A 23,105-nucleotide genomic window follows, 5' to 3' on the forward strand; every position below is an offset into this window, starting at 1 on the left:
TACATATATGCCTGTTCTGAGTTGGTTTCCTGATGTTGTTTGTCAGCTTTCTGCACTAGAACCCAGTTTCCCTACCAAAGCCTGTTCTTATGTAGCGATAGCCAAGGCAGTAACACCTCAGCCCTTGTGAGCTCTCAGAGTTCTTGTGTGTGGTGTTTTATTTTAGCATGTGTTACAATCCAGTACTCAATCTGTATATCCAGTGTTCTCCTAAACTGGTGAAGTTTTCAGTTCTGGTTTTCAGAGGCTGGTCAGTGCCAAGGAATTTGCAGGCTAAATGTGCCTAAAGTTTGAGATGACTCTATAAATGGAAAAAGGAAGTAATGAGGAAAGAACAAGATGCTTAGAAAAAAAGAAAGAAATCCAAGCAAAGGACTGTGTCATAGTTTTATATGAGCCTGCTGCAGAGCAGCCTTCTGGATTTTCTCTGAACTACATTAATTCATGTGATGCCTTGAGATGGCTCTGAGTCCACAAGGATGACTTAAAACTTTTCTTCTTCTTTTGTTGTATCAAAGATGCTGCCCTGGAAGCTATTTGAAAGTGTTCTCTTTTTATTTGATCCAAGCATGATGTCCCTGGGACAAACCAAAGATATGGTCTGACCAGCAAGGTTCTCTTGGCTTCTGGTGATCCTTAGGGCTGCTGCATAAACACCATGGGTGTAAAATGATTAGCTCACAAACGTCTAAGTAACAAGGACATTGCACCAAACCAGCTCAGTCCCTTCCAAGAGAGTAGAAGTGACAATGTTAACAAAATCTTACTGTCTCAAATGGCTGTCACATGTGTTTCCCCACACTTACTATGTGACATGGTGGAACTGAAACACAGCACATTTGAGACTAAGAATCTTATCTGACTTTTGAGGTTGGAGGTTTAGGTTCTACAGGAAATGACAGAGATCAGGACATGAAGGGGATATAAAATAGACAAGTCCAGTCTACCCCCAAACCAGACCAGAAAAACCTGAACATAATTACAAGGATTAAATGCCAGTCTTGGAGAGGAGCTCTATTTGCAAGGATGGTTCAGCAATAAGATGCTTTCTAACTATGCAAAAGTGAGTAGACAGTTTCTTCTTAACATATTATTCTGTCAACACCCTCATCACACAAACCCTGCCTCACTGAGATGGGAGGCTGGACTATAGGCCATGTGTTAGTCCACTGTGGCTGGGTTGTGTTAGGTGAATGAAACTTGCCGCAAATTAATGTTGTGACCCTTTATAAAATTTTTTTCTTCCCATAGTGTTTTAAAACATGGTGTGTGTATGTGTCTTTTTTAAATCATGTATTTCAGCCATTCTCAGATTTATCTGGCAGTTATTTGCTGGGGAAATATTTAGGCTGGGCTTTATCCTTAGTTTCTGTTTTCTTCCTGCTGGATATGAGGGATACTCTCCACTGAAGAGGATGCCATCCACTTTTTAAGGCAAAAATAGTATTTTCCATTGTTCTAAAAAAATTGGCAACAAAGGTAAGCAGTAGAAGTTGTTGCTGACATAGAGTTAAAGCAGTTTATTGAGTGAAAAACTATCTTGTTTATAGCTGTGTAACTGCAGGGGAGTAATGGACGGCTCTTCCTCAATCTATTCTTATAACCTCTCTGATGCAGCTTTGCTGGGTGCTTAAAGTGCTTTTAAAATGCATTCTGCCAAACTTACAGCATTTGCAACCCTCAGTAACACCACTTGCTTTGTTTTCCTAATGTTTCTGTAGGGTTGGGGTTGACCCAGATCAGGATCCTCCACCTACTAATGACAGCTTTCAAGTCTTACAAGGAGTAAGTAATTACATAACTTCTCTATTAGGCTGTTCTTATTTTATAACTAAGACAATAGAAAACTGCAGAAGTTGTATGCATGGGTAAAACCTTTCTGTCCTAGCTGGCAAGTCAGTAGGAGATCTTGCTTTGTAACATTCAAGTAATGCCCACTGAGAAACATTCAGTGATTTTGGGTGTAACGCTGTCATGGTCACATTTTTGTGGATACATAAGGCATCACAAACCTCCCCAAATCTACTAATTCACTGTATAACAATGCACTTTCCTCTTCCCCCACCTACCCAACACGCTTGCTCTTAGCATGCTACTGCACAAGTAGTTCTTCTCAGTTCAGAGGTAATGCTCTTGGCTCCTCTTCCTTAACTGATACCAAATTTTAGCCCTTGGGCTTGGTTAGAATCCAAGATTAAGTTTGCTAACCTCATCTCAATTCCTGTGTACCAAACCACATACCAGCTGGATCCTGCCTGGACTACCTATCACCTGGGTGAAGAAGAAGGAGCACGGGCAAATTGCCATTTGTATTCAGCAAACTGTGGCTGTGAATCTTTAGTGAAGTTTTCCATGCATCAGTAACAACCCAAGAGTCGACTTTTTTTTCCCCCTGAAATATGCTATTGGCATGGATCATTGGAAGAATGTTGTTCATAGCAGATTTTGCAGTTTTGCTCATCTATAAACTAGAGTTTATTCAGTGGAGGAACGAAAGGTCTGGAAAAAACCAAAACAACTCAAAAATTCCTCAGGCTTAACTGAGGGAGTTTCCTCTGTCCAGATCTTAATTTCCACTCTTCCAGACTTCTGCTTGACACTGATAGATCAGCAGCACAGCTGTTTGCTTATGTAGGAACCTACCTGAGCTAGGCAACTTTGCATCTAGAGGATGTTTAGTGAACAAGTGTTGTGTGATGATGCTGGTGTTCAGGCTTGTCAGAGATAATGAATGCATTTGGGATTAGCTTTTTTCATAGTGGCTTCTCCTGCCTTGGGTTTTGTTTGGAGGGGTTTTTTGGGGGGGGGGGGGTTCTGTTTGTTTTTTGGTGGGTTTTTTTTTTTGTTGGGATTTGGGTGTTTTGGGTTTTTTTGCAGGTTTTTTGTGGTTTTTTTTGTTGTTGTTGTTGTTGGTTTTGTTTTGTTTTTTTCTTGTTGGTTGGTTGTGGGGTTTTTCGTGGTTTGGTTTTTTTTTTCCCCCCCAATCCTTTAATTTCTTTTCCTGGTACATATTGTACAGGGAAGAGATACTTGCTCAGGAAGCACCTCTTCAGACACTGCACTTGGCATCTCTATGTTCTTTGTAAAAGCCTGTGTCCAGCACACAAAATAGATGCTGAAATGGTGGAGCTGGCTACAAGTAAGGGTGAACTTTGTTTTGTAACTACCTGGAAGTAACCAGAAGTCCAGGCCTCGAAAGAGCTTTTACAGTGCAGGCCACAATTATTGGATCTAGCCAAGGTTAGGAAGTGGTACCATGGAAGGATGGCTTTGGCCAGTTCAGACTGAGCTTGCCCTCAGTAACTGAGGAATTGCTGTAATGGGAACAGAGCATGGGTATTCTGTTCTCATTCAGTGTCTGCTGTGGAAATATCATGTTTGCTTTTTCCCATGCAAACATAAAGAACTTACCCATTTGTTTTCCTCTTTAGCTGTGCATTGCATTGCTAATGTAGTCCATTAGTCAGTTCCCTTTGGATTCATCTTTCTCTCACCAAGCCAAGATTAGCAGTATGTCACAGTTAAAGAAAATATATCATTTGGGAAGGGGAGGGGGTGAAAATGTTTTAGGTTTAACTCTTGGTGGATCATGGCTTTTTGCAGGTCAGAAGTACACAGTGTAATCCTGTCTTGCTCTTTTCCAGTAGTTTGGAAGATGATTCATACAAGGCATTCATTAATTTTCCTGTGTTTAACTCTGGCCTCTGGCCATAAACACCCTCCCACCATCCAAACAACAAACAACAAAACAAAAACACAAAGCAAAACACTCAAACCCTAAACAGTAACAAAAGTAAAAACAAATGCAGCTGCAGAGCAGCTGGTGTGATGATTTGCAGCACTGCTAGTTAAGAGATTATATTTAACACTGTTAGCCCTTTCAAGGTTGATCCAGCATTTCTGAAATTTGTATGACCTCCCTCAATTGTAATCTTTATGTGGATTCTCTGTTTAGCACATTTCTTTTAAATATGATATATTTCATCAGGTTTCTGAGAATTTATCAGATATTGTAATTTCCCTTGTTTCTTCCAAGGAAGCAACATGCTTAAGAAAGAAACATCAAACCTAGAGTTAGATCTAGACCTAGAATTAAGGAAACCAACCAAGCAATGAATAGGAATCAGTCTTGGACTATCACATGGCTTATTTGTCAGTTTGGAAATTATTTCTATATCTGTTACTAGACTAACAGTGAGATAAGGTTTTAGGCTCCAGGGAACTTGGTGGTAGAGGAGTTGTAAAAGTAACATGAGAGGAATGAAGACAGCCTGGTTCTCTGCAGTAATTTCTGGTCTTTCTAGGGAAAGTAAACCCAGTACAAGCAAGTCTCTAAACAGCTTTCTTCTGCATTTCAAGTACATATTGAATTTGGCCTCTTTTTCTTGACAGAACATTACATTATGAATTACTGGAGTGCATAGTTCTGTATTTTTCTGCCTGGAGTAATTGAATATGTTTTTATCTTACTTTTAGGATGGCCAAGATTCTGCACGAAAGAACAGGACGAAGCAGGAAAGCGCTTGGCTCTTCAGGCTGTGGTACAGCTTTGATCATAAGTATCCTTTTGAAAACACAGCTTAGTTTCAAGGCATGAAATGTTCACTTTTTTGCTTTCTGTGTACCCATATGTAGTCCTAAGCATTTGATCTTTCTCCTGTTTAACTCTCTCAAGTATTTTACAAGCTCAAGACACAGAACTGAAGCTTGAATTCACTGGCTCAGCAGTCAGACCTTTCATTTCCCTAATGCAGCGTGTGTGACATTTGCTGGAGGACAGAAGCCAGAGATAAAGTACCTACCTAAACAATTAGACAGACAATTAACTATTGCAGGTCCTCTGATTTGTTCTATTAATCTGTGATGATTTTCAATGATGCTAATAGCACAAACTAGGTTTCCAGTTCATTGTACATATCTAAGCCTCAACCCATTGCTCTGCAGAGCCATCCGCTTTTGTGACAGAGTCCCAAAATCTGTGGTTGATTCCTAAAGAGGAAGTTCTGGAGCTAAAAATCTACATGAGATCCAGCTTGATCTCCTTAAACATATCTGGAACGTACTATGGGTGTTAAGGCAGAGTGTCTCTGAGTGTATATAGTACTTTACAACCTTTCTGAAGCTATTATTATACTATTCCGATAACCTTATTTAAGATTCTGAGCAACTTTTGTGTAGCTGTCCTGTATTTCATGCTTGTGGTTTTGGGGTTTTTTAATCTACTTAATTAGTATAATATTAATTATGACACATTAAGTATGTCACAGCTGCTCCTCCTCAACAGCTTAGAGTCACTTAGCAGAAAATGCAAAGATAATCTTGTGGCCATGGCAAGTCACTTACACCTAGAAACCCAAAGAAATTTCAATACTAAGTTCCTAGCAATTTCTGGGGCAGCTAAGTACACACACTGACCACAAATAGGGCCCTAATGTTTTTGTAGCTTCCATGCCTTGTGCACAAGGCTTTCATACCCAGGCAAACCTAGCTAGCACATTGAAAATGTGTGGATCCTAATAGCACTTGCATCTTTGGGATAAAATCTGTTTGTGACCAAGGCTTTCAGATGCAGTAGTACTGAACCAAAGCACAGAAGGGAGTGTATGTGCTATTTTAAATATTCATAAATATTTGTAATTCCAAGTTAACTCTTCAAATTCTGGTGACTGGCCTCAAAGCGCCTCAAGGTCAATTTTTATTATTAAAAAAAACCAAAAACAACAGAGAGACTTTGGTGCTAAAATCATGAAAGGATCTGGCTGCGGCTGACTGCTTATTTTTTGTCTTTTTAAGAAGGAAGCAGAGCTGTCCTCTTCCCCTGCCTTTACAAAAGGGATGTGCCTGATGAAAGGAGTAGTTGGCAATGCTGACTTCCCTCAGCTGATGCTTGCAGAGAGGAGTCCCTCCCTAGCAGCTGCAGCAAAGGCGGGGGGAGTGCCTGGAGGAAATTACAGCCTAACTACCTGCTTCACAGAAACTTAAAGGATCCTGACAGTGCATTCCCTTTTTTCTTTTTTTTCCAGTAGTGACTAGCAATATTTAGGAAAAGTTTCTGTGAAGTTTGTGCCAAGGAAACTGACATTGAGAGGCAGAACTGTCTTACTGCATGTAAAAGTAAAAGTCTGCTCCTTCTGTTGGAAGGAGGCATTCAGATAAGCATTGACTGGGTGGGCTTAAATTGTATACAGATGGGATGATCTTTAGAATTGCCACCTCTGTATCCATGGCTAGATGTTTTTGGTTTTTTTGTTGGTGCAGTCACTTGGTTTCTGGGTAGAAAGGCATATTGTCTCAAAATTCACTCTTTGCAAGAGAGCTTAACTTGAAAAAGATGTGAGTAAGTGACAGAAAAGTGTGCTCCAGAGCTCACTATTGCCTGCAGAGCTCTGTACACATGGGTGAGTGGGAATTTCACTCCTGTGGAATGCAGAATTCACTTTATGTTCTGGGCTGTTCTCTGGGTTCACCCACAACTGTTAAACATGGAGAAAACTGCAACTTTGATGAAGTAGCAGATGTCTTCACCTGGGCTTGTTTTTTCATGGCTGAGTTGCTGCCTGTCTGGCACAGGGCAGGATGGAGCCTGGGTTAGTGCAAGGGCAGAGCTTGTTTCTTTCCAGGAATGGGTGTAACCACACTCTTAGGGAAGGAGGAAAGGAGGAAACATACCTCTGCTGGAGTAAACAGCTATGCCAGGCTCTGCTAAAGGGAAGGGATAGCTCTCTCCTAAAACAGCCCCCTTTTAACCCCCTCTTTACCGTAAGCATCTTAATGGGTTGGGAGGAAAACTGTTATATTTCCAAATGGACTTGGTTCTGTCCGTGCTGAGAGGCCTAAGAAAGTAACAAGAATACCTGCAACTTATACATTTGAATTTAAAATAAAATTGATTGATTCATGTGCTAGTCAAGATCAACATGCTGCTTTTAAACAGAAACACATATTTTGACTCTTGGGTATTTTTTTTCAGGCAAATCATCAGTGTGGAGTACTCATGTGAAAAGTGTGGATTTACCAGGGCACAGACCTTAAAATAGGGGTAAAGACACTTTCCTGTCCCATGCCCATGTCCCCTCAGTGTCATCTAGGTAGCACTGCTTTCCTTTGACACTGTGGTACATGGTTTGTACAGTTTTCCCTTTGCCTTTCTGGCTCCACATGGTAAATATATGTGCACTGCAGAAATGTCTGTGAGCATTGCCAGGGTAATACCTCTGGTTGCACCTTTGTGGCTCAGTAACCAGCGGATCAAGTGGATATATTGCTTTGAGGATGTTAAGTGAGCAGAATTTCCCTATTTCCCTATATTGAACCATGCAGGAATGTCACCGTGTTGCCTATAGCTTGCAAACCTTGACACCATGCTCCCATCTTCAGAGCAGAAATACCCTTGGACCTTTCAACACTAAAGCACCCTTGGTTTCTCCTTTTTACTTGACAACACAGAACCTAGAAACATGACAACTCTTTGAAACTTGTAAGAAGAAAGTTAGCTAATGGTCCTTGCAGAAGATTAGTGAGTAAAGAAACTGCCCTTGAAGCAACCAAGGGGGAAATGTTGGGAGGGTGTTTTACGTACAATTATTGCATATCACAGTTCAAAGGCAGAACCACATTTATGTACAATTGTCTCTATTTTCAGTAGTGGTTTTTGAGCACTGGTGTGTTTTCCTTAACTACTGAAGTTATTTAAAGCCAATTCTCACTCACAGTGGCCCTCCGTTGACCACAACGCTGCCCAGCTGGTGTGGCCTGATAGCCCGCTGTCTGACAAGTCCCCAGGTCTATGATGTAAGTAGAACAATTCAATGCCTCCTGGTTTGGTTTTTTATGTATTAAACTTCAGGAAATCGGTGTTTTTTCTTTTTAGGTAATGTCCTGGTTTCAGCTGGTCTGATAGAAACATACTGCAAGAAAGTTTTTCTTGGTTTCCTAGGTTTTCCTGGTTTTCCTAGGCAGATAGGATTTAAGATTGTCTGCCCTGAGGCAAAACCTTCTGGTGTTTGAGATCAGGAATTATCTTATTGTTCAAATTCTACATTAGAAAAATAACATTTAAGGATACGGGAAAGTTACATGCCTAGTCAATAACCCAGTTCAGTGAATCACTTCAAAATATTCAGTCCCTTCTCAAGGCTTTTGGACAAGATTCTTTGCCTGTTACTGCTCAACTCCGAGGTCTCCTTAGAGATGTCACCGATACATTTATCCAGCTGGAAAAAAAACCTGGTAGGGCTTCCCTTCATTGTTTCCACTGCAAAATTTGAGATCAGATTTCAGAAACTGTTAATCAGTTACTTATCTCAGTCTAGCAGGCCACCACACTGTCTTTACAGCTGTGTCTTGCAATAATTAGTGCTCTGTTCTCATATTACTCTTGTAGGATCCTGATACTTTTCCTTCTTATCTATACAGTCCTTCTGAAATCTACAACCTTTCATGAGCTCTTGTAAATAAAGCCATATTACTGTGTGGGAAATCTCAAATTTGCAGGTTCTCTGGGATATTAATATCTCTATGCTCAAGTAATCTTGGACCAGTTGTCTATTAATCTTTTCCTAGAGAGTTATGAATTCTAATTGCAGCTTTGAAATCTTTCCCACATTTCTCTCTGGGTATCATTAGCATCTTACTTGTACCTGATAGAAAAATTTCAAAGAACTTTGAGATACCTGTTGCCCACTTGGAACTACAGTAATGCAAGAAATTGGCCTTGTTCCCACTTTGCAATGGCACTGGAGGTCTTGAAACATGTCTGGATTGGAAGGCATCATCAGACCGATTAGCCCTTGTGCACCCGTATGTCTGCCTTTTTCTGATCTTATGAGAGTAATTGTCCAGTAACTGAGGATCTAGCCAGAATGAACATGCAAGCTTTGACTCTCATTTTGTCTTATAGTTGGCTCTTTTTCTTCTTTTTTTTTTTTCCTCATTACTCATCATTGTTGGCTACCACCAGATGTGGAAACTTACTATTTAATGGATTGGCTCTGTGATACACACAGGACATTAACTTCATTTAAAATGCTTGTTAGGTTGTATACTTTGTTGAGGTGTATAATATGGAACTTTCCTATTGTATTTTCTTTCCTGTTCCTATTTCAGTGCAGGGCTGCAATTGTCTTAGGAAAGAATATGATTTTGAAGTTTTATTTCTAACTTCTTTTCAAGATTTCTGAACCTTGCAGTTGCTTTGTCTTTTTGTTTTTTTACATGGCTGACTTTGCCACAGCACTTGGCTATGACATTTCATTACTGGTTAATAAGCTGTGGAATCTTTTTGCCTTTCTGTTAAATGCTGGTGAAGCAAGAGAGACAGCCATGTCTTTGTGGGGACAGAAACTGCTTGGAATAGTGTTTTTGTGAGGTATTTCCAGGAAAATTAAATGGCACACCTGTGAGAATTAAAGACTGAAGATTGTCAGTTAAACAAGAAAAAAAAAAGTCTGCAAAAACATAGCTGTAAAATATTTTTCCCAAACAAGTGTTAAATCCTGGATGTCATTCCAGGTGCATGTCTGAGTTATGATATCTATATAGAGAAGAAAGCAGTAAGTATGTGGCTATGCTGACCGTATACTTGTAGATTGTTTTTAGCTTTTGTTGTTTCAGGTTTCTTTTTCTTCTCTGACTTCATCACAACATTACTTAGAATTCACTCTCACTTCCACAAGTGGGAGTAGGTCTTTTTAATTAAATGCCAAAGGGGGGTTCAAAAGTCTGAAAGTCAAATAATCCTCCAATGCAGCCCACCCACAACTTATTCCTCAGCATGAGATCGTGTCCTGTAAGCCTCAATTTGCATGGAGAATGTGTAGGGCTCTGAGTCAGCCCACAGGGGTGAGGTACAGTGGATTTTTTCCAGAGATGATGTTACTGTTCCTTGCTGACATTCTCCCACTGCTTTAAGGCTGTACCACTGGGCTGTTTCCAACCCAGACAGACAAGCTGGAATTTAAAGCACGAAAAGGTGCTGCAGTTAGCAGTTTCAATTTTGAAAGTTATAATTTTAATCACTTTTTTTTCTCTTCTGGTGTTATCTTCAGTGCATGACCAAACTGATGTAGGTCAGTTATTTTGCTTTTTCTTTTGAAATGTCCTTTGAAACTTTTAGTAGTTTTCTGTTCTATCAGTCATTTACTCCAAGTGAAATAAGCCCTCCTGGGGATACTTTGTTGTTGTTGTTAGTTTGTTTCAGGGCTCTTGCACACTTAAACAAAAAAAAGTATTTCTTGCACATACACAGTATGACAGCTTGGTATGAAGCTAGAAAGAATCAAAGTAATTTATAAATATGCAAGCCCAGTGAAGAAACTTGATTTGCAAACTTTGGAGCAGATAACTCTCAAAATGGATAAGAAAACTGTTCAGCCAGGCTTCCCCCTTCCCCCTCCTTAGTGGTTCTAGCTTCATAGCAAAAATTACTTAGTTTCCTTGGTGAATTTAAATTCAGCTGAGAAAGAGAGAAATTAAACAGAGCATCAGGTTTAAGTTTGAATATATTTTGCATGCACGGTACTCGATGCTTTCATTTTGGAGCCACAGGATAAGTAACTTCTAATGCAAGTTCTCTTATCTGTGGTGCCTGTGTTGTGTTCACCACCAGCATTTGTGATGCCAGCATTTTGCACATGCATAGTACTTTGCTTGTGCTTTATTTACATTGTCTTAGGAGGCAATAAAGACTGGCTTTGTGAGCAGTAACTCAATCTAAATAAGCTTTTATAACAAAAAACATCTCCAGCATGTATTCTTAGGAGCAGGGACAGCTTTTACCACAAAGAGGACAGTCTGCAGAGAGGTCCCTCAAGGTTATGGTCAGCACATCAAAGCAGAATTCAGGCTTTTGCAGATTTGGATTCAGGTCTTTAGCCATTCTAGTGTGTCAGCTTCAGTAGCGTCATTCAGACCTGTGTTTTCTGACTGAATTGAATCTTTTCCTACAGAACCTTGGGGGATTGCAGAGGGCCTGTTCAGGGTTATTCTTGGGAGTATTTCAAGTCTCTGTGGATCTATTTGGATACATTTCCTGTCTTTCTTGAACGAATTGTTCATGCTGCATGAAGCACGATAGGTTTATTCACCCATCCTCTTTGTTTGCAAACACAGTAAATCTGTATAGTACATGAGATTTTTCGTGGATGTTCTCTGGGGAAATATAGGAAATAAAATCCGTGCTGCTTGCAGTACTTTTCAGAATGGAAACAAGTAAGTTTGTACGAGGCTTGTACGAGGCAATGTTTGTTCACTACCTTGAGAGAAAGCTCAGTGTTTTCTCTGGAACTGATCATGTTTAGGTACACGTGTGCAGCCTGGGACAAACCAAGAAAGACTGACTCAGGACCTGCCATATAGTATAAAGCCTGTGACCCTCTCTTTCAGTACCATGCTTCCAAGAGCACCTCAGCCTTTTGGGGAAGCTCAAGTGTATTGGGTTCTTACAGTTTCTTATCTGCTAGGTGTATGCAGGGGTTCTCTGCTCAACAGCATTGTGGAGACAGGAGGTGCTTTGGGAGCTTGCTGCAGCCACTTCACACGTGGGCCTGGTACAGCAATAACTTCTGGTGCTCTGCTAGCTCTGCCTTCCCCTCCTTGGTGCCTCTCCAAGGGCAAAAACCATGAAGGGAACGTGTGATAGACCTTAGCAGCTTCTTTGACTTTCTAGAACGTAATCAGTCAACAGTCACAGATTTCCTGCTTCTTGCTCATTTTTCTGATTTTCATCCTTATTTGAATGCCTCTTCTTCAAAACAATATATCTACAGATACCAGATTTTCTTAAACTGATTATTTTGTGACCCTTTTAATCATTTTGGTCTTTTTCCTCAGACTTTTTTTTTTTTTTACAACTAAAAGATTGCAAAGGCTATTTATATGAATTATAGCTGAACCTCTTCATTTCTCCTTTTTTTTTCTGTTTAAGATGGCGCCAGTAGGTCAGTGTTTTCTTTGTGATCAAAAAGCAAGTGTCCTAACCCATATTTGCTCTTTGAGAACAGTGTGCTCTCTATCAGACTAACCCTGTCACAAAAAAGCAATGATAAGTTTGGATGCCATAAAGGTTCTAAGAAATTAGCATTCCTTCGAAGTGGAGCTTGTCTTGCACCCAACACTTAACTGCACCATTTCTTTCGTTGATTTTGGCAAACTCCTGACACCTCTTCTAGTCCTTGTTAGTTATATATTCTGTATCATCTAGAGGCTTGTGCTGCTTCATTTTGTCTGATTATCTTTCTGACATAATGACAGGAAGCTTTCCCAGGAAGTTTTATTTAGCCAGGAGCTGCGTTTTTCATCATGGACAAGTTAATCAGCATTTTTCATCTCCAGTGCCCTGAACTCCTGTTCTGCAGTAGAGGCAGAGCTTTCTGTTCACGTTGATCCCAGACATCCCATCTCACATGGCCTGTGCCCCCCTTCCTTTGCTGCAGTGCAAGGAAATAATGCATTTTGAGAACACAGCCCGATCCGTGTCCAGCCTGCTGAGGGAACAGCAGTACACATTGCAGCTCCTGCTAAGCAATGCAGAGCCATTCATGTGGGGAAATAATTGCTTTCTGTTGCAAGAAAGCAAGCTTATAGCACAGATTAGAATTTTCTTCAAACATGAAGAAAGCCTATTTTCTGACCAATTCAGCTATTTTGCCTTTTACCACATTAAACAGGAGTGGAACACGGTACAATTGTTGTTGTATTATGCTGTGATAGAGAAATTATGTGCTTTATTGCACTTTGGCAATTTCTATTCTCTGACTAAATATTTCAATCCATCTCTGCCAAAATAAATTCACAGGGTTTTGTGAGCCACTTAAATCATTTTGAGAAGAAAACACATCAGAACTAGTTACAAAACTATGAAGCAAGCACTTTGTATCCATTCTTTATGGTTCAGGACATGCCGAAGAACTAGGTCAAGTAATTCTTTATTTAGGAATAGGTAAAAGTAAGGAGATAGTTTGAAAAAATATTTTTAGTTCTTGATGTGTAACAAAAAAAGTGTTGAAGAATTCATGAATACAGAGATTTTGGGCTTTCTGAGTTCTTATTGACTTGCATGAAAAAGTTTACTAATGAATTTGACTAATTAACAACAGATGCAATTCTGTATCTGGAGTGGCTCAACTGTGCTTGATCCTCCTGTACTGCCCTCTAAATTGTCATGCAAAACCCAATATGTACCACTCATCTCTTGTACTTCTGGTGTACTTCCAGTGCTACTAAATCCTGGGTTACCCGCTCCATAACCTAGTTCTTGGCTTCAGCTCCCTCTCATCTCTCCCCAGCAGCAGTAGTTATACAGGGAACGGTAAGCTGATTTGCAAACACTGGGTTCAAGGTTATTTTTAACATTTCTTAAGGTGGAACCTTATCTCTTCTGTATTGACATGTAGGTGAATTCTTCAGTTATGTTCTGGGCAAAGAAAGGTGCTGTGCACTGTATAAAGATTTTTCTTTTTTCTTCCTCTTTTCAGAATCAGGAACAGCTTCGAGAAGAGGATTCTGATTTTATTCTAAATGATGGTGACCTTACTGTGACATATGGTGATACAACAATAACTGCAAATGGTTCTTCTGGCCCCCATACAGCTACCACTAACCTTGACAGCAGGAGAACAAAAAGTAGTTCAGAGGAAGCACTAGAACGTGATTTGGGAGCAGCAGATCATGAAGTTACAAGCAGGGGTACCCGGCTAGTATTTCCTCTGGAATACAATGCATGATTACTGACTCAGTAAAAATAACTCTTGCTCTGTGAATGGATCAAGGAAGACTGCAGGCCACTGTGTCACTTGAGGTGGGGGTGTTTATTTAAACAAGTTAACACGCAGAAGTGGTTTTACTAGGGTCTGAAGATGTCACCTATTTTTTACTCAAGATGCTGACAGTGGGGTTTTCTAAATGTCTGAAAATAGACAAATAAGAAAACTGGTTATTCTCCTCTTTCCAACTGCTTATCAAATCCAAGTATAACTAGCATGCTGCAATTGTCTTGTTCAGCTGCAGCAGCTCTCTCTCTCTGAAGAGAGGTACATGAAAATGTTGTCATAGAACTGAGCTTGTCTTGGCTTAGCTTGAGAATGTGAAAGGACAACTATAAACTTGAAAATTATTAAGAGACAAAAAAGATTGTGTGTGTATCTGAATGTGAAGAGATCTATTGTTAACTTCTCTCTTGAGGTTGAGGAAACTCAAGTGAATGGGACAGTAAACATTAGGGTTACAGATGTGTGAATGAAAGACTGGGGAATCTGTTACTGCAAAATGTACTTCATCTATTTCAGGGAAAAAAAGGGAAAATAAGATTTCTTCACTGGCCAGCTGTTTAAATAGGAAGGCCATGAAAGCTACTTGTCCCTTTAGCTTTGGGCAACTTGACTATTACTCTTAGCCTAACTTCTAGTGCCTCAAAAGAAAAACATCCAGCTTCCTGTGGTCTAAGATGTACCTGAAGCAAACGTGAGCCTGGAGCCAGGCTCTCTTGGGTAGCCGTCACAAAGTAAAACTTTCTTTCATATGAAGATAGTTGGAAACTTGGGCTGGGGAAAACAGCAGATAGGAGGAGGAGAGAAATAAAGAGAGAGAGAGGGGCAGTATTGAACTTGCATGGAACCAGGAGGTTTCATATTGCTCAGAAGACTTCATGGACTCTGCTTACAGTTCTTGTGTGTGATAAACAGCAAACATCTAATTAAACAGACAAACAAATACTACTGTTTTTACCATTTGTGACTATCCTAAAAGAAAGCTGTTTACCCTTGTTCTCTCTCGCAGAGTAGATGTGAAACTTCAGTGGGGCATTGCACAACAGCATATAAGCTACAGAGGTGATGAACTGTAGTATCATCTTAAATGTGAAAAGGGAAGAATCTCTGACTAGTATTTAGCCCACTTACATGTAGGCTAGCTTTAACTTATTGCTAAATGCTTTTTAATTTCCAGATGAGGAGATAATCATTGTCTTTGCCAATAGCTGAAAATGTATGCTTTAAAGAGCTTTCAGCTATTTAAAGCATGCTAAAATGTGATTTCATTCTCATGTCTCAAAAGATTTATTTTTTTAAAGAGTTTGTGGCCCACTAACGTGATGTAATATCAGTTTGTCCAAAAAGTGTGTTTTTCTTGCTGCCATTTCAGTTGTTCCTCTCATAAAACTGTGTGTGAGTAAATACCCACTCTGTTTTTCCTTAACTATTAAACTTATTTGGCTAACCTCAGTACGTGAACTTCCTGCTGCAGAGGAACTTTGCAGTTGTGTTGTCTAGTCTGCTTTCTCTCAAATGTGTTCTCTAATGAGTTATCTACCTCCCTATCTGTCCCTCCAAGGCAAATTTATAAAGGGTATTGATCTGTAAAGACTGTCTCACACTATTAAGAAAAGAGACAAGGAAACCAGGAGTCTATTTGTAAGACCAATATAGAATCAGAGAATCTTCCCAGTTGGAAGGGATCCACAAGCACCATTAGGTCCAACTCCTGGCCCTGCACAGCAGCATCCCCAAGGGTCACGCCTTGTGTCTGAGAGTGTTGTCCAAATGCTTCTTGAACTCTATCAGGCTGGTGCTGTGACCACTGCCCTGGAGAGCTGTTCCAGTGCCCGACACTCTCTGGGAAAAGAACCTTTTTCTAATATCCTGCCTAAAACTCCCCTGACACAGCTTCAGGCCATTCCCTGGGCCCTGTCACAGACCACAGAGAGAGATCAGTGCCTGCCCCTCCTCTTCCCCTCACAAGGAAGTTGTAGGCTGCAGTGAGGGAGCTTTGCTCTTAAATGGTGCAGGGTAACAAACCCTGATGATGACGGCTGAGCAGAACAACTCCTTTTCAAGCCCACATGTGTTTTGCAAAAAAAAGCCAATTCCCTTCATTTCCCTGGGAGCACAAGCAGTTTATCAGTTAAAGCTGAGGAGCCATGAGCAGATCCTGTGACTGCCAAGCACCCTGCTACACCCAGGGGCCCAACACTGGAATTTCCAGGGTCCTTTCCATGAGAGGTTCTCCAAGCACTGCTGACGCTGGTTCCAGGAGCAGCTCTGATCCTCGATCTCCAGTTATCAAAAAAGAGAAGCACTATGACAAGCGTGTTTACACTCTCTGCTACATGTCTACTATGCAATGTAAACTGACTTTTCTGATAAGCCTGAACAAGGCTCAAGTATCACATACTTGGTACTTGACCAAGTCTAGCCCTATTCCAAGGATGCATGTTTTCTGGCCTATGAAAAGACCAAAAAAAAATTATTTGCTTTGACAATGAAGGAATTGCCTTTGGGGAAAGGATTGCAGGAATTTTAACTGGAGGAGAGAAAAGAATTCTTTTTTTGGCTGACCTTCCAAAGAGCTGGTCTGAAGCAAGTAAATAGCAAAGGTTAAAATGACGTCCACTACTAATGAAATGATGGCTACTATGTTTTACTCCTGGGGGGAGGGAAAGCTCTCACGGTAGGAATTCTAGCAACCTTAACAGATATTATGAGCTGCTCATGCTACTTAGGAGGCCAGATTCTGTGATTTTTGTCTTTATAATAAGATTGGCATGGTCCTTCATTGATAATATCAATTTAACTCCAATTGCAGTCTCTCTTTAGACAGTGTTGGTCAGCAGAACATCTTTTAGTCTTATTCTGGACAATAAAACCCTAAGAACTAATATGCTTCACATGCCTTTCAAAGAAAGGTTCAGTGTTTCTTTTAACTCTGAAGCAGCTCCCTGGAATAACATGCTTGACCTCAGCCTTGGCAGACATGGTGTCTGCTTCTGCACAAGTGTGGGAATGGAATTTGGATACTCTCAAGCCTAAACTTCATATGCTTTTCTTTAACATTTGGGGGAGGACCTTTTTGGGGGAGAAACCAGAGAAGTTACAGATGCATCAGCAGGGAGTACTCCTCTCCAAAATTACTGAACTCATGACCCACTGAAACTTTAGAAGAAAGGGAAGACAACCCACGATTAGGAGACACAGACCATCCAGGAGAAAAGCAGCCAGTAAATGCCCTGGACTGGCTATGAACAATCTTGGTCATAATCAGACTTGCAGAAAGTAGGACAAAACTGCTGGATAGGTTGAACACATTAGTCAGTCAAAATCGTGTAGATTAACAAATTCAAATATCCCTATATTGGAAAACATTCTTTGTAAGAAGCAGCCCATGCAAACCTTATTTTCAATGCAGAAGAAGGTTTAGAGGAGAGCTTAATGTGGCACAGTGAAAAACCACAGATACTTCTTGGTCTGGAATTTTTGGGAGTGCCATTCTGAAAAATAACTTCCAGTAGAAATAAGCCTGCAAAGTGAAAGAGGAGGAAAGTGTGGAGGAAACAGTGAATTACAAAGCCAGGAAATGGTTTAAACAGGCAGCTCTACTGTGGGAACAGCACTGTAAACAATTGCTATTCTTAATCTTGCAGTCCTAAATGCTGAGAAGTTATCTTGGCTTCTGCATACCTTATCTAAAACAAGGGCTGTGGGATAATGCAAAAGTAATAAAACCACCCCATTCTAACTGATCACAAAATGAAAGGTTTTTACAGGGTAGCACTGACTTGCTTCTACTCCAGAGTAAGGAAAGTAACTTTGAACAATTTTTTAAAGTAACCTCACATCATTACTATGTTTTCTTGATTCTAAACTGTCTATAGTAATGTTGAGAGCAGTTCTTAGAGTAACATTAGTGTGGTAAATATGGAGGAGCCTTATGAAACATGCACACTTACAAACAGGATGCAAATGCTTATCTAATATTTGAATCTGTGTTGCAGACTCAAATGACATTTCATATCTTTATTTGATACTTGCAATTTATATAAGTTTTTGTTATGGAAACTAAACAGTTGCAACAAAGCAATTGAATATTAGAATCAGTTTAGATTTTCAGATAATAAAATGATCTCTCTGGTTTGGCTGCTTATTCACTCTCCCTCTGGTACTTTCTTGATAATAATCTATTTTGCACTGCCCCACATGGACTTGCTGACATCCAAAATGCCAGTGGGTTTGAAAATTTATCTAGGGACTGAATATTAAATGGATGAGATAGCTCATTATAATTTATTCTGGAATAAAAGACTTTATTAGTTGCCTGCACTGTCTATCAGGGAACTTGCTGGTGGAGAAAGGTATGTGCAGGGAGGGAGAGAAGCCCTGGCTTATTGAACACCTGCTAATTTGCCAAGGGTAAAGCCACTGCTCCCCTCAGGTTCTTGTGCAATAGTACAGAGCCAGAAAGACTTCTATTGGTGCATGCAAGGGAGCAGCAATCTTTGTCCCAGGAAAATTAAAAATATTTGGGTTAGTTCTAGCTTTTATTAACATAATAATTTTTAGTTTAAGTTTCTGAAGCCCCATTTCCTGCAGTTTTTTAACCTTTTGGAGCTTGAAAATGTAATATATAAACACATTAGATAAAGATTTTTAAAAAGGAGAGAGGGAGAATAGTCAAACTTCACTTTGGTGCCTGAGTACAATTTCAAAGCTATGCTACACTGCTAACTTATGCAAATTTGATTAATTAAATGGCAATAATTTGAAATGCTGCAATTAAAGGTCGCTTTCCTGCTTCTAATTGAAAAAAAAGCCTCCAGATTTGCATTCCCTCAGAGAAAGCTAATGCCCAACTTAAAAGGTTTTTGCTGCAATGTTAAAATACTTAACTTTAGGCTATGAGAAATGAATTGGATTTATTTTTTAACTAGTAAAATCTCTGAAGTTGTTATTACTGAGGCAGGGAGAAGTAGGTCATGCAGTTCCGCGTTGTAATATATTTATGACTTTTGTTTCCTGACTCTAGTTTAATCAGGGAGGTTATCCTCCACTGCCTGATTTTGAATTTCAGTCCTAAATTGCTTGGCTTGAATGTCTTGATGTTGACACAGATTAATACCAGAGAGCAGAACACCAGAAGGCATTCTTCTGGATCGCATCAGCCGATTAGTAATAGCGGTTGTGAAATAACAACTTCCAGCACACGGGGTCACTTGAGGTAAGTTTGATTTGAGTTTGGGATATCAGAAGTAACGAAAGGGAGGTAAAATCACACAACCCACAGCTGGTTCTGGTGGAGCAAGGAGAATGCAAGTCATCTAACAACATCCCATTTGCTTCTTTCCTTTAAGGGACACAGGATGCCATGCCTTGCCTTTGCAGTTACAGGCTGGCTGCTACAGGTTGCCTGATAATTAGTTTTGGTCTGTTCATAATGCTCAAAATCAGAAGCAGCATTTAGCCTGAATTTTCAGTTTGCCATTCTTGTCACTTGTGATATAAACATATCTGTAAGGTTTCAGGAGGTGTCTTAGGGTTACTTCAAACATCAAAATGCATCAGGTATCCAAAGCATATCACGCTGTCCTGACTAAGACTGTTGTGGTAGATGGTCTGTCCAAAACCTTTGGTGCTTCTTTCCCTTGAGGCACCTAAAGCCTGCATGGTATGGTAGGGTCAAGCTGGGAGTGGTCCAACTGCTGTTAGGGAGGGCTGTAATATATCTTTAGTCCTAGCCTTCCAAGAGATACACATGGTTTCTTGTGTGCAAGAAACTGGGTGCTACTGCACCAAATATCTTTAACAATGCTGAAGTAATAGCTGTAAGCAGAGGTTAGTAGAACTGGAATATAGTCCTGCATCCCCTGACACATCCTCTTCATTGTGTTGACAGCTCCATGACAGCTGTCCTTTCAATATTTGCACATGAAGCAGTGAGGATGTAAGGAGAACAGCAGCTCTCTGCAGTACCAGGGCTTGGTTTCTTGGTCTTCAGCCACACCAACGGTGTGCAGGTCTCTGAGTCCTAGTTTGGGAGCTCAATATCCTAAAGAGGTTAAATGGCAAGGAATTATCATTTAAATACAACAGTGGGTGGGGAGGAGAGAGAAAGCAAAATGTTGTGAAATCTCTCCATGTTGTGGGGATAGTAGCAGTGGAGGATGGGGAATAAACACCTGCTGGGCTTTCTGCCAGGGGCTGGCTTGTGTACAAGCTTGGCTAAACTTTCATTCACGTGGACAAGATACTGCAGTAAATTCAGCTTTGAGTCTCTTCATTGAGGCTTCATCCAAGCCTTCTGTTCTCAAGAGAGGAAATGTTAGTGCTGCTTGGAACTCCTGCTCTGCCAACAACTTTCAGGTTAGGTATGAAGATGGTGTTACTGCTGTAGATCAGCATCGCCTTTCCATTTCTTATTACTTCCTTATTTTAAATAGGCCTTGGAGTCACTGGGAAGTAGCAGGTAGCTTTTGTGGAGTTCATTGTTTCACACTGAGTCACAACATTGGCTGCACTAATCATAGCTGTCATTTGTAGTCATCAGAAATATGTCTTCTCTTTTTACTTGGCTGATAGTAATACAAAACTTACTGTGGCTTGACACATTAGTGATACACATGAACTTTGTATTTTATCTTGGAAGTGAAAAAGGCTGATACTGTCAGGTCTTTCCTCAGGGCAAAGCCAGCAACTCAGCTCTTTTCTCACAGCACATAATTGATTTAGAGTTCACTTCCTTAAAATCTAATTAATGGTTTCCACCTTGTAGCATCTCCACCCTAGGAAGGGTTGCAAGGTACAACAAAAAGTAAACATTATGTAGAGAAATAAAATACAGATTTACATCAACATGGCTGGGATAGAGAGGTGTTAAAACTTCTAAATTTGTTGTTAGAAAGACTGAATGATGATGCAGACAAAGGAGGTCTTGATGATATATTTCATTTTATGAGATATTCGGAAAGTCCTTTCTCAAAAAGCCTTGGCTCATGCTCTCTTAGTCACTGTAGGAAGATGAATCTATGAGGATTAATAACTGACCATTAATTCTCTGTCCTGTTTTTTTATCTTTCACCAGTTTTCACAATGGAGAGAAGCAACTAGCACTGTCATCTACAGATTTGTAGGGCTGGATCTGGAGAAGGGAATCACAGGAAAGTGAAACGTGGGGGATATGCAGTTCATTTTGGAACCCAAGGCTGATTGTAAAATGGGGTGTTGCACTTAGTGAAAAGCATTTCCAGTGCGTGTGCGCCTACAAGGCACAACAGCCTATAAAATAGCTGCTTGTCTGTCAGAAAGAGCTTGGAATCACCCTGGTTAGTGTTCAGAAGACAGCAGGAGTGATTAAAAAGGCAATGCTGAGAGCTGAAGCCAAACTCACAACCCTGTTGCACTGTAAATCCAGTGCAGGAGCTGCTGGCCCGTGCTGTCCAGAGCAGCCATGTGTGGGTGGCTCTGCCAGTCCTCTGAGGACGTGAGGTGGAGCTTGGGCAGGCATACCAGAGGAGAGTCTGCTTTGTCCTGCATTATCCCATCAAATACAGACAGGAATTTTTCAGTATGCTAACATCAGCTGAATATTTGAACTGGATCAAACAAAGGAGGAGTGGAAATAATGAAAAGAGATGGTGATCAGACTTTTAACTCTGCTTGAAGAGCTACAGAAATTCTGCACACAGACTTTCCTTCCTCAGACATTCTGTATTTTCTTAAACATACTTAATAAAGCATATTTGTCAATCTGACATTGCTTCTGTTCCAAGACTAGGGCACCTCTGCCACAACTGAGTTCAATAATCTCAAAGAAACTGAATTTTGTTAAGTCAGGTATCTATTATTTTTCCTAAACAAGAGTGAGCACACAAAGTAAAAACTATTCCTGCTAAACTAATCCACGGTCCAAGACAAAGTGATTTCTGAGAAGCACTTAAAGGAAAATAAGCCATGTGTGTTTTGCTGTTAGGAGCTGTTTTCCTTTTAAGAAGAATAAAAAGTGACAGCTTACATTCAGTTTTTGTGTAGGGTAACACTTGAAAATGTGACTATTTCTATATACACTATGTGTCCTGAGACATTTGATCAATGAAATAAAATTATCAAATCCATCTCTATTAAAAATCTTAAACAAAACCACAACTGCTCTCTTGTTCTGGGCCAAGAAATTAAATTTAAATATTAAATACAATCTGAAAAGAGAAATTATAACCTGAGGTAAATGTACAGGTATCTTGAAAGTACCTTTTGTTTGAGAAAGGATGAGTAATTAAACACATGCCACAGCAACAGAGAGAAACTTGGTTTATGGCATGAAATTTTCTATAACAATTGCAGTACTGAAATGCACCTGTCTTTTGCCAGCCTCGCCTGCTCAGCAGTGCTTTTAGTTTTTACACTACAATGAGGAGAAAGTGTTTCTCCATGGTTTGCTATGCCCCATTTCTCTCTCTACACTGGTCATCCTGTGCAGAAAATTCTGTGCTATTACAGCAGTGAGTTTGTGTGGTCGGTTTTGAAAGAGCAAACAGAAGTTGCACTCAGTAGGAAGCAGAGCTTTGCTGGTGCCCTCCATGGTGTGGGAGGTAGGCAGCTCCCAGACACTGGATCAGATGCTGTGGGGTTGGATGTGGCTGTGGAGCTCAGCCACCTGCTCCCACCCAGCTCCCTGGTACTCAGACCTTGACAGACCAAGTGCCAGCTGGGTTAACTGAAGAGTGGGATTTGAACTGCGTGCATCCATGGTCAGCGATGTGGTCTAATGCCAGCCACCAACTAAGGCCCCACAGGCACCTGCTCACTCACCACCAGTGGGATGGGGGAGGGAATCACAAGGACAAAAGGGAGAAAACTTGTGGGTTGAGGTAAAGTTTAATAGGGAAAGCAAAAGCTGTGCACACAAGCAAAGCAGAACAAGGAATTCATTCACTATTTCCGACGGGCAGGCAGGTGTTCAGCCATCTCCAGGAGAGCAGGGCCCATCTCACAAAACAGTAACTTGGGAAGACAAACAGCATCACCCCAAACATCTCCTGTTTCCTTCTTCTGCCCCCAGCTTTACATGCCAAGCATGAGGCCACACAATCTGGGGTACCTCTGTGGCCAGCTGGGGTCAGCTGTCCTGGCTGTGTCACCTCCCCACTCCTTGTTCACCCCCTGTCTCCTCACTGGTGGGTGAGGAGTAGAAAAGGCCTTGACTCTCTGCAAGCACTGCTCAGCAATAAGGAAAATATGCCTGTGCTATTGACACTGTCTGCAGCACAAATCCAAAACACAGCCCCACACTAGCTGCTCTGAAAAAACTGAACTTCCCCAGCCAAAACCAGTTCAGTTGGGCTTTTCAGC

General features: G+C 40.6%; 1 protein-coding gene across 1 annotated transcript in view; it reads left to right on the plus strand.

The window, feature by feature from the left end:
- The window catches only part of SLC9A7 (solute carrier family 9 member A7), a 36,885-nt gene extending 21,647 nt beyond the window's left edge, over positions 1 to 15,238 (plus strand). The window contains exons 13-16 of the mRNA XM_031058378.1: positions 1,722 to 1,785; positions 4,477 to 4,559; positions 7,686 to 7,791; positions 13,473 to 15,238. Coding sequence (XP_030914238.1) covers positions 1,722 to 1,785; positions 4,477 to 4,559; positions 7,686 to 7,791; positions 13,473 to 13,721 — 502 coding nt within the window. The 3' untranslated portion in view covers positions 13,722 to 15,238. The remainder of the gene's footprint in view (positions 1 to 1,721; positions 1,786 to 4,476; positions 4,560 to 7,685; positions 7,792 to 13,472) is intronic.
- Positions 15,239 to 23,105: the final 7,867 nt, after the last annotated feature.

This window comes from Geospiza fortis, unplaced genomic scaffold, assembly GCF_000277835.1.
Source record: "Geospiza fortis unplaced genomic scaffold, GeoFor_1.0 scaffold366, whole genome shotgun sequence".
Taxonomy (NCBI): Eukaryota; Metazoa; Chordata; class Aves; order Passeriformes; family Thraupidae; genus Geospiza; species Geospiza fortis.